This window comes from Saimiri boliviensis, chromosome 9 (genome assembly GCF_048565385.1).
Source record: "Saimiri boliviensis isolate mSaiBol1 chromosome 9, mSaiBol1.pri, whole genome shotgun sequence".
Taxonomy (NCBI): Eukaryota; Metazoa; Chordata; class Mammalia; order Primates; family Cebidae; genus Saimiri; species Saimiri boliviensis.
In genome coordinates, this window is record NC_133457.1 from 106,122,646 (window position 1) to 106,139,192 (window position 16,547).

The 16,547-nt window shown below is 43.4% G+C and overlaps 1 protein-coding gene across 15 annotated transcripts in view; it reads right to left on the reverse strand.

The window, feature by feature from the left end:
• The window catches only part of PTPRT (protein tyrosine phosphatase receptor type T), a 1,134,111-nt gene that overhangs the window by 164,183 nt on the left and 953,381 nt on the right, over positions 1–16,547 (reverse strand). For all 15 annotated transcript variants that reach the window (XM_039479697.2, XM_039479693.2, XM_039479696.2 and 12 more), the window contains one exon: positions 7,191–7,326. In XM_039479697.2, the coding sequence (XP_039335631.1) occupies positions 7,191–7,326 (136 nt within the window). The remainder of the gene's footprint in view (positions 1–7,190; positions 7,327–16,547) is intronic.

The following is a 16,547-nucleotide window of genomic DNA, read 5'->3' on the forward strand; positions in this document are numbered from 1 at the left end:
GGCAGGTCAGTGTGCAAGGTGGTTAAGACACAAAATCAACAGGTGATTAAATGTGAGTATATGGGAGAGGACTTCCACGTTCCTAGCTTATATGGCTGCCCACTTGGGTGCAAGCAGAAGGAGCAGGATTCCATTTTCAGGTGTAGAGGAAGGAGCAGTTTAGAACAGGATGAACAGAAGATGAAACATTTTGTTTGGGCATTTGGGCCTTTTTCCCACCTCAACAAATTACTCAAAATTATGTCATACAGTTTGGTATCTTAGCAGGTCGTTTTATATTTAAACCGGGGTAGATGATGTTTCAGAGTATGGACTCCATTATCAGACTGTCCAGATTGGAACTCACTTCAGCCATTTAGCTATGTGATTCCAGGCAATTTCCTTAAACTCTGCTTGCATTTCAGTTTTCTGATGTGTAGTACCCTTTACTACTATGCACTGCCTCTTTTAGCTTGGCCTGAGTTCACTTTTCTGATTGCCTCATCATTTTGTTTTGTTTTGTTTCTGGGTAGACAACGTGCTCTCTGAAGGCTCAGACCATGGCCTATCTTCCACAGACTGCCCTCCAGCCTTGCCTCGCCACCCTCCTACCACAGGACTCGCTGCACGCACCATTGATGCTGAAGGTCGACATTTAGGTCTGTCCTCTGACTGAAGCTCTCTTGTACAACAGATAGAGAGTTGATCTGTTTTAATTCCACTGGGCTTTCTCATTCAACATGTTTTCAGGAAATTCTTAGTATTTGCAAGGCACATTGGCGATGAGGATGAATCAGAATACACAGCTGATGGTCTAGAGGGGAAATACGATGTGAATACAAAGGCAGAAAATAGCATGGGTCCTCACAGAGGGGATCCAGATGTGAAGAGATTCTGTCTACATCAAGCGTCCCCAAACTTTTTACACAGGGGGCCAGTTCACTGTCCCTCAGACCGTTGGAGGGCTGCTACATACTGTGCTCCTCTCACTGACCACCAATGAAAGAGATGCCCCTTCCTGAAGTGCGGCAGGGGGGCCGGATAAATGGCCTCAGGGGGCCGCATGCGGCCTGCGGGCCGTAGTTTGGGGACTCCTGGTCTAGATCAAAGGTCAGGAAGGGTTTACAGGAGAAAGTGGCTACTGAATTAGCCCTTAAACATGGGTAATAGCTGGTCACATGTAGCTGAGAAACACAGGCATTGAAGAAGAAAGTTCATAAGCAAAACTTATGGAGTAGAGGTGAGACTTTAGGAGACTTTTCAGAAAAACTAAGAAAAAAACTAAAAAGCCAAGAAAAACTAAGAAACTTGTTTCCCTATGGGGCCGGGAGACAGCACGACTTGACAAAGTTCCCAGTTGACTTAGGTGCTTCTTCCCTCACTTCCACTCATGAACCATGGTTATGGAGAAGAAGCCACTGAAGGGTTTCAGACGACAGGTTTGAGAGTACAAGCTTTATTTTTGAACATGATGCTGGCTTCAGTGTGGAGGATAGGTTGGAGGGGTGGGGCACAGTTAGGAAGGTCAGTGAGGAGACTCATGCAATGGGGCTGCATAGGTCTGACCAAGGGAAAAGATAGTGGACAGAGAGAAGGGAAGAGAGAGGGAGAGGGAGAGGGAGAGAGAGAAGATGTGATCAAGAAAATGTAAAGAACCCAGGGTGTTGGACTCCCATCTGTTTGATGATGGGATAGGAGGTAGTGCCTGTGAATGAAGATTGGGGAGTAGGTAAAGATTTTGACTTTGAATATGAAATACCTGAGGGATTTTCAAGGTAGATGTCCAGAGGCAGATGATATGGATAATGGAGCTCTAGCAAGAGGGGACTGAAGCAGAAGGAACCCCTTCCTTGTAGGCCATTTCCATCTTCAGGCCAGCAAAACTACAACCACCGGGCAGTGTGATAAATACACAAATGCAGACCTGTGTGTATAGCACAGTGGCTGCATGCAGAAGAGCATCATTGAATCTTCCTGGGGTAGGAGGCTGGTGGGAAGGCTTTGCTGAGATGGTAACACTTGGGAGTCCTACTTGGAAGGACAAGAGGCTTAGAGTCGGAGCATGATAGGAACTTTGTAGGTCAAGAGAAATCTCAGGACATTTCATTCAGGGAATCAGCATGCACAAAAGAAGAATATAGTGAAATTGGGAAAATCAAGCCCCAGAGAGGAAAATAATCTGAGCCCATGTTTCTTAGTCCAAGATTTGCTTATTTTCTGTCAGTCTCCTTGGACTGACAGAGTAGAAGTTAGCAGCACAAGCTCTGGAGATACAGAGACTGAGTTTCCATATCAGCTCTACCCAAAACCTTTGCCAACTCACATGACCTCTTTGCACTTCAGTTTCTTCTTTTCAAACAAGCAACGGACCTACCCTACTATGATTATTAGGAAGATTAAAATCAGAATATGGCTGCAGTTTAAATGGAAAATGATGCAAATTATGTTACTGTGTGAGCATTGATTGCAACCCTGCCATTAGCATATTAGTAATGGGTTTGGAGCTAGCTTGGTACAGATGATGGTCATGTGGAGATGAATGTTTCTGTAGATATTGTGCATTGTAATTCCTTAGGCAGGTTCAGGGAACAAAGCCTATTCCAATAATTAGCTCATTTGATGTTTAGAATAGCCCCATAAAACTGGCTACCTTTCATAGAAGGAAAAGCAAAGGCTGAGATTTGTTAAGTTGCTTCTCCAAGATTAACAGCAAATAAACAGGACTAAAAATTTGGGTTTGGTTTTTCTGATTCTTTGTCCACAGCTACAAGGTGTGCATCCATTAGACTGGGAGATACTGGAAGGCAGGTACAAGTCACAGAAAATTGATGTATAACCAGAGATGCATATAAAATCTCAGAATAGACACTCGTATTTATACTCAAGACACTCCAAATACACTCTTGGAACAAAAGTTTCCATTTGGACAGGCAAGGAAAGTTTGGCAAAAAGTTCAGGCTGGACCAGGAAGAGTTGGGCAGAGGAGCAGGGGAGGAGATAGGGTCTGGCTAGAACCTTGGATGGCACCAACTTTGAAGATAGCTCCCTAAAATTTCCTAGTTCTCATTTGAAAATTAAAATGTGATGGACAGGTTAGTGTGGGACCCAGACAAGTTCAGGAGTGTGGAACTTGTGAAAAGTCCTGCATAACTTGCCTTTGGTGTTTCCCTGTGCATAGATGCCTGCCCATGCTTTAAGCTTTAAGGGGCCATGTTCAGACTCCAGGAAGTGTGTCCGAAGGCATAAAATTGAACTGTATGAAACTTGTGTGCACATACATATAATTCCACACTCCGCAAACCTTAAATTCTAGAACTTCTCATAAGTGAGTGGCTAATAAACACCTTCAACTATGGAGACATACTGGTTAAGGCAATACGACTTGATCTTTTCATTTTAATTTGCATGAAAGGCACACAGTGCTCCACGGTATTAAGTTAAGAAAACATAGAATTGGTCATGCAACCTCTTGATTACTGGCTTTAGAGGAAAGGGGGAGAACACCAGGAATGAAGATGATCAGGACTGCTGTGCTGAGTCAATAAGAAAGGTCTTTCTCTAGGTCAGGACTTAACATGGTGCTCATGACAAGGAGGTAAGTTTTACTATATAATGACATGGGGTACTCATTATAGAACATTCAGAGCTCTAGGTATGATCAACAGATCCAGAAGAAAAAGACAGAGCCACTATCTGGTGACAGCATAAGGGTAGATATTTTGTATCTGGTGTGGCTAAAAGCACAATGGTAGTTAAGTCTGTCAGTGAGGGGCTCCAGGATCCCTTCTTGTAATGCTCATATCATCCTTTGTATGTCCGTGCAATCCTGATTCCATATGGCTCCACATTCAATAAAGCCCAGTTCAAACAGCCAAAGGTAATGCAAAAAGAATTCTAAACTTTAATTTTCTTCTCTTTATAAGAGAACTCTATTTAAATCGCCCACCAACATCTCTTATCCCTTTCTGCTTTTCATTTCTCAAGATCTCCCTCCCCTAGTTGCAAAACAAAACCAAGCAACCACAACAAAACACCTCTCAGGTTTTGTTGATATTCTTCTTTCTATTCCCTCCTCTCTCTGTTTTGTTTTCAGTTGCTAAATGTAAATTAATTTAGCTTTTTGTTCATTAAAACCTTCCCTTCATCCTTGGATCTCAAGCCCATTCTCTGCCTGTCTTCTAGTTCTGTGTCACAAAAGAACCCCTAATAGGATGAGGACTATCTTCAGAGAGTGGCAAGGAAGCTCTAAGGTCAATGATCACAAACCCTCCAGAGGGAAAAACTGGGGACATCTTATGTGTGCTGAAAACATCTGTGGCTATAGCTTTAGGGAGAGTTTGAGTCACTTGAATCTATTAGGAACAGGAAAAAAAAAACAAAAAACAAAACAACAACAACAACAACAACAACAAAAACCAGAAAGCAACTGTGTCCATGCCTAGGGAATGCATGGAAAAGACCCAGACAAGCTTAAGCTTAAGTGGAGGGGGTGTAGCAGGTGTTAGCCTCCGAGAACTTCTGAGTCCAAGCACTGTAGGTGATCACAGGACACTGAGAAGATGTTAACACCAGGATCCTGAGCTATGTGATGAGCCTGTTATTTGGAAGTTTCTTTGACTTGAATACATCTTCCTTTCAGGTAGATGTAGATGGTATTCTGGCCAACAGTAAGTTGGTAACAGACTCAACTGGTCAGTGTAGTATATACTAATATATATATATATATATATATATATCATATATATGCACATATATATATTTGCAGCTGGGCCAGCTGGGGACAGAAGAGGTGCAAAGAGTTTCACTGTCCTTTGGGCCATCTCTAGACACAGGAAGACATTGTAGGTTAATGGAAAGAGTGCAGGCCTAGGTGCAATTTCGCTCTTTCTCTCCGTTTGTAAATTGTTCCCATCAACTAGGCCAACAAAATGTCTTATTTTCTTCAAAAGATACTGTATATGTAAGCACTGATTTGCACTCCCCAACATGCGATGCCCAGGTTTTGCCTCTTGGGGAGAAATGGTGATCATGTGATGTCTGGTCTGATGGACAGTTTTGATAAACATGAAAGATGATGAAAATACTCAGAGGAGGTTAAAACTACCACAAAGGACTCACTTTATAATTGCTCCCACCCTGGAAACACAAAGCCTTTTCCTCCCTCCCAAGAAGTCACACATTTCAGAAATAGCTGTGAGAAGGAAGTGAAATTTCTTCACAATCTCACAGATGATGGTGACGTGGGTAAAGCCAGGCTTTAGAAAGAGCAAAATTGGAAAAGCCTATCTGATTTACAAATCGGTAGCAAAGAATAGGAAAATTTCAAGTCTATCAAAGAAGTATCCAGTTCCATTAATTTGGGTAGACAATCCCAAACTCACCTCTGCCTCAGATACACCTGTCACTCTAAGAAATACGTCAATGATCTTACATGTACAATGTGCTTACTGCCCCCAGAGAAATCAAAAGTCATATTCTACCCCATGTAATAGCAGCAGATTACTCACTGGGACATATCATGTGACCGTGTGTGATCAGTGATGATGGTGATATGACAATGCAGGGTTGTCCTTAACCCTTTGAGGGCTCTTCACCCCCAATATTAACATAGTACCTCCTTTTCTTACCCCTAGTTTCTCCAACCAGAAAATCAGTAGCTGGATGAGAACCTTAGCTCTTAAGCTATCCTGCTGGGAGCTTGAGGCAAGACAAAAAATTGTCAAGAAAAGATGTCCTCACAGTATGATGTCCTGGCCAGAGGCAGGTATGACTGATCCAAAGCAGAACCATGAGAAAGAGACAGAGGGACACCCTGGTGCTTGCACAGCCAAGAGGGGATTGACTGCATGTGTAGTGGGGACCCTGGTATTTCTAAATCACTGGTGGCTGGAAATGGAGATATTGCTTAAAAAAAAAAACTCTGCATTTTATATTCATGTGGTTCCTAAGGTAGAAGCTGGAATTACTTGTTGGGAGTATTGTTCCCCTTTATTCTGGCGGGAAACACATTTGATTTTATCCTACAGATGGAAGCAAGTTCCCAGCCCTTGTTCTTGGGTCTGACGGACAGTTTTGATAGACGTGAGAGATGAGGAAGATACTCAGAGGAGGTTAAAATGAACACAAACGACTCACTTTATAGTTACTTCCATTATAAGCACACCCAGAGCTTCAGGCTGAGGTGTTGGTGTGGTTAATAATGTAGAAGACTCTTGTGCCTGGGAGCGGGGCACAATATACCAATAGTATTGTAATGTGGATAAATGTGTTGTTTGCTATGACAGACTGAGGAGTGGGAAGGTAGACACCAAAGTTGGGGTCCTGGCATTGAAACTGAGAAGACATGGAGGTGGGAAGTAGGTGTGTTAACATGGTAGCAGGCAGGGGCTAAGGGAGTAGCCCCTTAAGACTCCCTGTTTAGAGGAATAACCAGTAAATCCTGTGGACAGTGGTAGCTGATGTTCATCCTCGGTATTTTCTTTCCCTCTCTGTAATTTCATTGTGTTATCCTTAAACAGAAGATGCTAGTGTAATAAATCTTGGAAATAAGGGAGGAATCTGCATGTATGCTTTCATGAGAAATGCAACTGGAGAAAACACACAGTATGAGAAAACTGTTAGCTGGTTTTCTCCAGGGAGACATGTTGTTGAGAGGTGACAAGCAGCAGCAACCCAGCTGGGAAGGTTCTGTGGGACAGGGCAGAGTACAGAACCTGTAATAGGACTCTATTGGGAACTCTCACACCATTGTGGGCTTTATCTCTCAAGCAGAGGGCAGCTTGGGATGCTATTATTTGACCAATGGAAATCAGGGCAAATGGAGGTGAGAATGGTAAAACATTACTTTCTGCAACTGTATTTCTGGGCTCACCCATGTTCCTGGGGCTCCTAAGCTGTCTTGATGACATGATTGATTACAACACAGCTGTCAACTCCTACGAGACTCATTTCGTGATACATGGAATCCCACAGTACATAGAGGTGGCCCAGCCATGGGGATCACAGGCCCTGAAGAAACTGGCCACCTCAGGCAGCACGTACCCTTCCAACAGCCACACAATGAACCATAGCCAGCCCAAGTATTTCAGGACCTCAATAGTTATATCAGAAGATCCCTGCTGGATAACGATAAACAGCAAAAACCTGGCCACACAGCCATGCTGGGGTCACCTCGGGTCAGCAGAGTCTTCTGGGCAGCAACAGAGACTCACCTCCTTTTGATGGTAAGCATCACGCCCAGGAGAATGATGATGAACATGAGGAGGCCGGCAATCACGCCAGCCATCTTCACGGTGTTGTCCACCTGCTTCTCTGGCTCCACAGTGTTAGAATTCTGGGTGGAGGCACCTAGGAGAGGAAAGAGATGGACAGCAGTGTTGAAAGGGCCCACACATGTCACTAGAAAATAATCATCATGATAAGAGCTTCTTTTAGTTTAGTGCTAACTATGTGCCAGGCACTGTGCTAAGGGTATCCTAGACATTGTCCCATTTAATATCTTTTGAGGATCAAGTTCTTGTTAGGTTGGGATTATCATGAGATTCTTTTGAGATGAAGAAACGGACATGCAGAGAAATTAAGTGAGTTGCCCAAGGTTCTCATTAGGCAATGTGTTAGGGCATCCTTCTCCTTAAGGCGAATCAAGTTAAGAATGTTTTCTCTCATGCTGCTTTGTCCCTAGGATCAAACCATGGAATGGTTCCCAGGCTTGTGGAATTATATCTAGCCTTACTTTATTCTTTCAGGTAAACAGTGAAAATAACAGCTTGATGTTGGGGCAACACAATTTAAATAACTGGATTTTTAAAGATAAAAAGAGTTTTTGGTTTGTTCTTTATATGAAATAAATGGTAGGGTAAAAAGTTTGTGTATTCAAGGGAACTTAAATACACTTTGGGTTCAAAAAAACACTTAAATCTGATCAACTCCATTTTTAGCATTTAGTACTAATGCAACATGCTCTACCAGGTGTTAACTTACTGACACAATCCTCAGTATAGGAAACAGGTAACTGGCCACTTACTATATCCTCAGCCCTGTGCTGGGTAATTTCACTGATCTAGCCTTGTCAGTCCTCACAAACATTCCCAAAGACAGATACTGGTTTTCCCATTTTATAGATGAGAAAACCAAGGGACGTTGCTAAAAGTCACATGGCTGATGAAGATCAGGGCCAGAATTCCACAGGTTTTCTGATTCTAGTTTTAGACCTCAATGGTCAGAAACCCCGAATTCAACTCTTAAGTTGCTTAGTTCCTCAATCCCTTCTCCCTACAGCAACCATTCTGCTTATGTCATACCAAAGTTAGCACGCAAATAATGCCCTAAATCAGTATCTTCATGCTATGTACTAGAGAGGCAACTTGTTGTTTCAGACATTCTAGAGCATTCCAGGGGTTACCAGCACCTTAAATTAATTTCCTTCTGCTTCTGTTCATATTCCCATTGGTGCCAACCATTAAGGTGCAAGCCTTTAAGTGTGATTAAGCTTAATATCCAAACCATCCTTTTCCTAAACCATTCCTTTTTTTTTCTTCCACATCCACATCAGCTCATTCTTCATTAGCCAATACACTTTCCCTGAGCCTGTGCCCCTGGGAGAGTTTCTTCCTCTTCTCTAAATTATATTAACACTTTATAACACTTTGCACATGCCTCACAATATCTCTTACTACAATGCACCAATATTATTAGTTATTTGTTTTCACATCTGTCTCCTCGGTGGTCTGCAAACTCCTCAGAGGCAAGATTATGTCTCGTTTATCTTAGTTTTCCCATGTTAGCACAGACTGACTGGTAATAGGGGCTCCCTAAATGTTTGTGATTGCTTAGTGTTTAGCTAAAGGGATGACGTCTCTGCCCACACACATTTGTTCTCATGGAAGCAAATTGAGTTTTCTCTTTTTTAAAGTCACGTGTTCATAGAACTTAGCTGAGTTTTGAGTTTAAGGAATGCTGCTTCCTAAAAGCAATGGTCCTGATTCCCCAAATGTACTGATGTTTAAGCCCTCCAGCACACTGATGCACCCCTTTCTTTTAGCTTAAGAGCGTTAAATGTTTCCTCTCTCAGAACACTTTTCCCAAGCTGTTGTAACTTAGACATGTTGGGTTTGCTTAGCCAAGTCTTTCTAGTGAGAATGGTAAGTCACCCTATTCATCTCTCTAATGCCAGTGTCTAGCACAGGCCTCCCTCCTCTTCACTTCTGCTTAACATGATTATAACATAATATGAGGGTAAGTGAACCACAGCTGTGTGCTTTATTTATCCATTCACTCATTCATTACCTTGCCATTGAGTGCCCATGTGCTGTGTGCTAAACTATGCTGTCTGTAGAGTCAGAGATTCTGTTCCTAGAAGGACTTATGGCTGAGGAATTTTATTCATTCCTTTCACAAGCTAATGGCAAAACCAACTCAACAAATTCCAGGGCTGCTTGAGCAGACTTTGCTCATCTATAGCCTAGAGAATTCCTGAAAGAGTTGGCCACCATCTCTTTAGCAGGGCTGGTCTGATGTTCTGGGGGCAGGGCGGGGGGCTGGTTCTGAGTAGCTCTCATGTAGCCCCCATTTACCAGGTGAGACATGATTTCTGAGATGTGGCTAATCCACAGTGTAGCAAGCATAAAGGAAGGAGAAAATCTCAGATCCCAATTTCCTCCATATTGATAGAGTCTTCTTATTTAGATTTGGAGGAAGGGTTGTCTCCAGAGCATTCACTCATTGGCACAGCCTCATTTTACTTAGTGCCTGCTACCAGGTCCTGTTCTAGAGACTAGGAGTGCAAAGGCAAAGACCACCTAGAGAAGATCCTATTACTCTAGGAACAATACTATGAGCTGGGTCTAATGAGACTCATACTTCGCTCCTTCAGTAAGTGATCATAGGCCAGGCATTTGGTGATACAGTGGTGAGCAAAACAGGCACAGTTCCTGCTCTCAGAGTCTACAATTAGTGGTGACTTGGGGTAGGGGAATACAATTAATAAATCAAGAATAAGTAACAGCAAACTTGAACCCTGTTAAGGTTTGAACAGAGAAGCACATAACACTTGTAAATAGATATTGCATAATTTAAAAAAAGGTGAATTGCTTCTTGGAGGAAGCAGCTAATAGGGGTGACCTCCAAAGGAAGACAGGCTACAACCAGGTAAAGGAATCATGAAAGCAGTATATGGGAGCAGCAGAAGAAATAGTCTTGGCTAAGGCTGTGCAATGGGGCAAGCACTCTGTTGTACTAAAAATAAAAGAAATTTAGTATAACCAGGGCAAGAAAGCAAGGAGGGAAGGATGAGAAAGAAGCTGGAGAGGGCATTGTGAATCAGTTCACACAGGATATTACTAGCCACAATGAGGGCTTTTGTTCTTTAACCCAAAGAACACAGGGAATCATTTAAGTGTTATTCAAGGAGCAATGATATGGTCAGATTTGTATTTTCAACAGATAATTCCAGCTTTTGTGCGGAACTGAAGTGGATTGGTGAAATGAGTTTTGAGACCACTGCAGATGGGAGATGACAGTTGCTCAGACTCAGGTGATGATGGCGAAGATAGAAAGATGTGATAAAAGAGATAATTACTTGAAATAGCTATAGATAAAATCTGTTGATGGATTGGATATGGGGAATAAAGGAGAAAGAACTGTCAAGGATGACCACAAATCTTCGGCTTGCATGATAGTGTGGATGATAGTAATGTTTATGGGTTACAGACACAATGGAAAAAGAAGAGCTTTAGGGGGAAAATATATCTGGGGCAACTTGAGCTTGAGATATACTCCAGAAAAGTATGTAGTCAAAAATGCGATCTGGAGCTTTAAATTAAAGGTCAGAGCTGGAGGCAAAAATGTGTGAGTCATATGCACACAGATGGTATTTGAAGCATGAGGGCCTGTTGATGAAATTACCCTGGGAGAGAATAAAGAGTGGAAGGAGAAACAGACCTAGAATAGAGACTCGAGGGTCTGCAGTATTTAGTGAGCAGAGGGAGATAGATAAGCCTGCATGGGAAACAGGAGTGACCAGACAGCTTGGAAGTAAACCTGGGAGAGTGTAGCATCCTAGAGCCAAGAGAAGAGAGTGTTTTAGAAAGGAGGGCATGATCAACTGTGCCAAAGGCTGTTCCCAGGGTAGAATCAAGTCCACACACAATGGAAAGTGAATATCTTGGGTGAGCATTAGAAAACTTTTCCCAAAAGAATTCTAAGATGTTCCTAAATAGAAGCACCTTCAGCAATGACCATAAACCTACAATAGAACATACTTGAGGGCCACAGAAGAACATTCGCAGGATTCCAGGGGATTGTCTGAAAGGGCAGAGCCCAACGGTTTAGACAAATTCAATGAGTTCAGCCAATAGGCAGCAAAGCTGATATCACAGACTTTACACAGTGAGGTTTTTAGAAAAATCCATGCTTGGCTGGTCCAACCAGACATCAGATACAGGAACATGCACATGCCCTGGGACAGGACAAATCCAGCTTTGCCTTTGGCACTCTCTAGGGGAACTTGCCCTAGTCTCTGGAGATTTGTGCTTCTGTTCATAGTGGAAGTGTGTTGACAGGGTTCAAAGGTCATACAGGGAGAGAGGAAATGGACTAAAGGCAAGAGAGCATCCACATGTGGCTTCTATATCTGAGGGATGGACAGAGAATGGGAGAATCTTGCTTTTGTGGCAGAGGCAGGTGTGTCCACAGGGATTACATCTTAAAAGCTCAGTGGAGCAGAATGTGATCTGTGATGGGAGTCATTAGAAAGCACATCAGGGTTGGCTACTGACGGGACTCCTGGCAATGTGGTGGGCTTCCCACAGATGCCAGCGGTAGGTCCACATAGAAGGCTATCTGTCTGACTCAGCAGCCCCAAAATCGAAAGGGGCTTTTCAGAAGGCTATCCCATTGGAAGCCCTTCAGTAGGATAACACCTATGCTACTTTTACCCCAAGTCCACCCTTTTCATGAGAGTCAGGCTTAGTATCAGCCTAAAGGGCTATCTCTGACTCTGGGTGGCTTCTGTTTATTAAGCAGGGACTGGGAATTTGAGAACCGAGAGAAGGAAGAGGGATTTGGATGCATCTTCCTCATCTTTACCCTCCAGACGACCCAATCTGAGAATAGGCCAAGCAAATCAGAATTGGCAACGAGGGAGGCACCAGATGATAAATTTCTCCAATTGGAGAAGCTTTAGGGCTCTACTTGAGTCCCCTATGTTGTGATCATCAAAAATAATCTTGTGAATTCAGTTTGCAATGACAGGAAACTCCTGTTTCCAACATCAGGCTGCAAATCTGACCTTACAGCCCAGCCAGCTTTGTCCTCTGAGCTCTGAGCACTTCCAAAGGCTGAACCAGTTTTCTCAAAGCAGCTGCTGCTGCATCCTGTTGTCTACTTTTCCCCCAAATTCCATGATGGCTAAGGATGCAATCTCCTCCTAGCTCCAGTCTAGAGTCTTAATCTGGCTTTTAAAGTGCTACCTCTCTACTCTTACACATGCAAACCTGGTGCCCAAGGCATGACTCTTGGTTTAATACACTCTACTTCTCTCCCTCAATATTAGCTCCATACATAGGGTCCAGTTGCCATATTTTGTCTCTGCTGCCTCCTCTCAGGCTACCCAGCAACCCTCCCAGCTGATTTTCCCCAAGGATTACTGAGACCTAACAAGGGCAGCACTGCCCCGCTCTATTCTGCACTGGCCAGAACACTCTGGTGAGTCCCGTCCAGCTGTGAACTCAACCTCTCAACAGGGATCCCCAGAGTGAAGACAGGCCAAGAGCCTTGCTCCTCAATAAGTGGTCCATCGACCAGAATATTGGCAAAACTTAGGAGTTTATAAAAAAAATGCAGAATCTCGAGCCCTACCCCAGACCTACTAAATCAACAACTGCATTGTAACAAGGTCTCTACATGATTCGGGTGCACATTGATTGAGATGCATGATGATCCAGAGATTACTGACTTTAAGGTACATCACTCAGAATCAGGATTTTTCATCTTAGAGAAGGGAAGATTCAGATGAGACCTAATTTTTGCCTTTAGATGGACATAAGGCCATTGGGGAAGATGGAGTAGATTTGTTCCCTTTAATTTCAAACCTCAGAGCTGCATCATTTGGGTAGAAGTGATGGCAGTAGATTAGGAATCAATACAGGAAACATTTGAATGAATAAGAGCTAATCAGCCAACGCTAAAGCCCAGACCCTTTGAATGCCACATCATGGTATAGAGAGATGATGAGGTCATCAGAGTTCCACAGTCCTGCATTAGAGGCAGTCCTTTGTTTCACCTGCTCACTGTGTCTCTGTTCTCATCTCAACTTCTTGGATGCATAACTAAGCCCTGAGGATGTCTTATCTACAGGATGCTGACCATTTTCTTTGCCTGTTGACATCATCTTTCACTTCAACTTGATGCCCCTTAATTCCAGTAATACTCATACTCTTGGTGAGAGCAATTTCCCCTATCATCTTTAGAGCCATGGACTCCCAAGCAGTCCATTCCCGGCCCCTCACCCTCAACCTCCCTAGGTCACCCACAAAGGAAGGGGAGTGTGTCATCAACAAGGACAAGAGCTGGCTGGAACATCCTGTGCTCCCCCTACAGCAGAAGGGACAACAAGGCTTCTCATGCCCCTTTTGATGTTGAGATGCTATGGTTTTATAAGACTGGTCAAAAGCATCAGGTTTCAAATAGGAAATTTGCAAGCTTGCATCTAAATGCCATCAGTAATGGGTTGTGTGACCTTGACCAAACCTGTTAACTACAATGTGATTTGATATTCTCATTTATGAAATAGTGAGCAAATACCAAGTTCACACAAAGATTTTTCTAAGAATCAAATGTAATAATGGAAGGAAAAATGCTTGATAAACGCTGAGGAACTGTTCACATATGGGGCACAGTGATGATGTGACCTTGGCACTGGTTCCAGGGTAGTACCAGGATTCTTTTGTGTCTGTGAACTAACTGAAGGTGACAGGCTGGGGCAATGCCTCCTGGTCATCTGCTGCCTAAGTTCATCCAATCCTCAGGATAAAGGCAGAGCCCCAGAGTGCTTCACTTAACTTTCCTCATATAGGCAAGGCTCCTATCAGGCATACATCTGGATGACTTAATGGCAGCAAAAACATAATTTGGCAACAAGAGATTAATGATTCATTCTGAAGTGCTCTCACTGGTGACAGGTCCAATTCTAGAGCTTTACTTCAGAGAATTTCCCTTGTAAAGATATGGAGCAAAAATAGGAGTCACAGAGAACATCTAATTGCAATTGATGAAACCAAGTAAATCCCAGTGGATGCATAACCCATGCTGGCGATCACTATAGACGGTAAAGAAAGAAAGATACAATTCCTAAAAGCTGCACTCTTTAAAACATATAGTTGTTTCTCAGCTATCCAAAGGCATATTATCCCCAGTGTGGTTTATCAGAGGCAAATCTTACTTTGCTGGCAGTTTACCCCTGTCTACTTAATTACTTCTTTTGTTGAAGAGTTTCTCTGTCTTTATTCTGGCTTTGCATGTGTCTGGCACCCAGTAGGGAAAACCTTTGAAACCCTGACTCTAAGCTGGTGCTTCTATGCCAGTGAAGATTTTGAGCATTACAGGCATCTCTGATTATGGGGGTTATGCCAAGAGGAGATAACAGAGAAAAGATGAGGATGCTGGGCAACTTTCTGGCTCTTCTAAAGTCAGGTAAGCACCATAAACCTTCTTGATTTTACTGGAAACAAATTCTCAGGATGGCAGACTATTTTTAAGATGGAATTAAAGTCCAAGACAGAAAAGAAGTTGGCAGGAGAGCATCTGGATACTTCATTAGATTCAAGCCTCTAGACTTTACAAATTGCATCCCAAGGCATTGAGAGTATTTGTAATTGTGATCATGAACTACTTTGGCAGTCTTTGAGGACTGAAATTGTAGCAAACAGGAGGGGTGCGAGAAGCCTGGGGAGAAACAAATGCTGTTGCTGACTTTTTTAAAAAAATGAAAAAAATGCGTATTTCAGATACTTGACGCTAGTGTGATGTTGATACAGGAAAAAAAATATAGAGGCTAGATGATTAAATCAGGTTTCCCCCCCCACCCCTGACCCCTGCCTTTACCACTTAAAAATGTAAGAAATAATCACCAGAAGCCAGCACTGCTTCACATCAGACAGCATCCAACCAGGGAAAGGGAAACCACTTCAAACTTTTAAAACAGCAAATTTACTTATTAGGACACCAGGATTAGGAGACAAGGGTGGGAAACTCAGAGGGTGGCAATATCAGGAAGCCACTGCACAGCCAAGACTGGAGAAATAAAAAGAGGTGGTGGAATTCTCAGAGCTCAGAGTTTAGGATCACCCAACAGAGGTGAAACTCTGGTAGGCCCATCCAAAGACTTGAAGCCATGGAGTAGACACAGTCACTGCCAAAGAAGGGGCCTGAACTCAGGAGAAAGAAGGCTTCTCCCTTCCTCCAGCTTTACCATCTCTTATTAATGTCTCCCATTCGCCAAACCCAGAAGCCAGTTGGCATGGGGGTCCCATGCAGGGGTCACCTGCATGCCCAGGAGCATAGGGCAACAGTGAAGGATGGATGTGACATCAAATGGGCCAAAGACCAGCATGGGCTTCTTATAAACAAGTCTCTTTGCCACTTTTCAGGTGTGTCTGGACTTGTAAGTCAGGGAGAATGTCCAGTACTGCATTGACTTTAGCCAAGTCAAGGCCAACATGGATAAACTGTGGCTGACTTTCAGGACAGCCTGATATAAAACTGGGTTATTCCAGAAGATGGAAACAGAAGGCTCAGGATATCTGACCACATGTGAAGTACTAACAATGAACAATAAAGAGGTAACACAGTAGGGTCTTTACTACAATCCAGGCTGCTGTTTCAAGCCCTTCACATATAGTATCTCTTTTAATCTTCACAGCCAGATTGATAGGGCTTAGATCTGTGTCTGCACCCACACCTCATGTCGAACTGTAATCTCTAGTGTTGGAGGTGGGGCCTGGTTGGAGGTGGGGCCTGGTGGGAGGCGGGGCCTGGTTGGAGGTGGGGCCTGGTGAAAGGTGGGGAAAGGTTGGAGGCGGGGCCTGGTTGGAGGTGCTTGGATCACGGGGTTGGATCCCTCATGAATGGTTTAGCACCATCCCTTTTGGTACTGTCCTCATGACAGTGAGTGACTTCCACGAGATCTGGTCATTTAAAAGTGTGTATCACCACCACCACCCATCTATTCTGTCTTGCTCCCGCTCCTGGCATGTAAGATGCCTACTGCCCCTTTGCCTTCTGCCAAGATTGGAAGCTTCCTGAGGCCTCCCCAGAAGCAGAAGCTGCTATGCTTCTCACAGCCTACAGAACCATGAGCCAATTAAGCCTCTTTTCTTTGTAAATTACCCAGTATTGGCTATTTGCAACAATGTGGGAATGAACTGATATGCCTACGAAGCAGGTCCTCTCATTATACCTATTTCTGAGTTGTGGAAACAGCCTCCAAGAGACTAAGTAATGGTAGCAAGCAGGAGAGCTGGGACATGGGCCCTGGCTGTCTAGAACAGAGTTTATTCTCTTTAACCTATTGC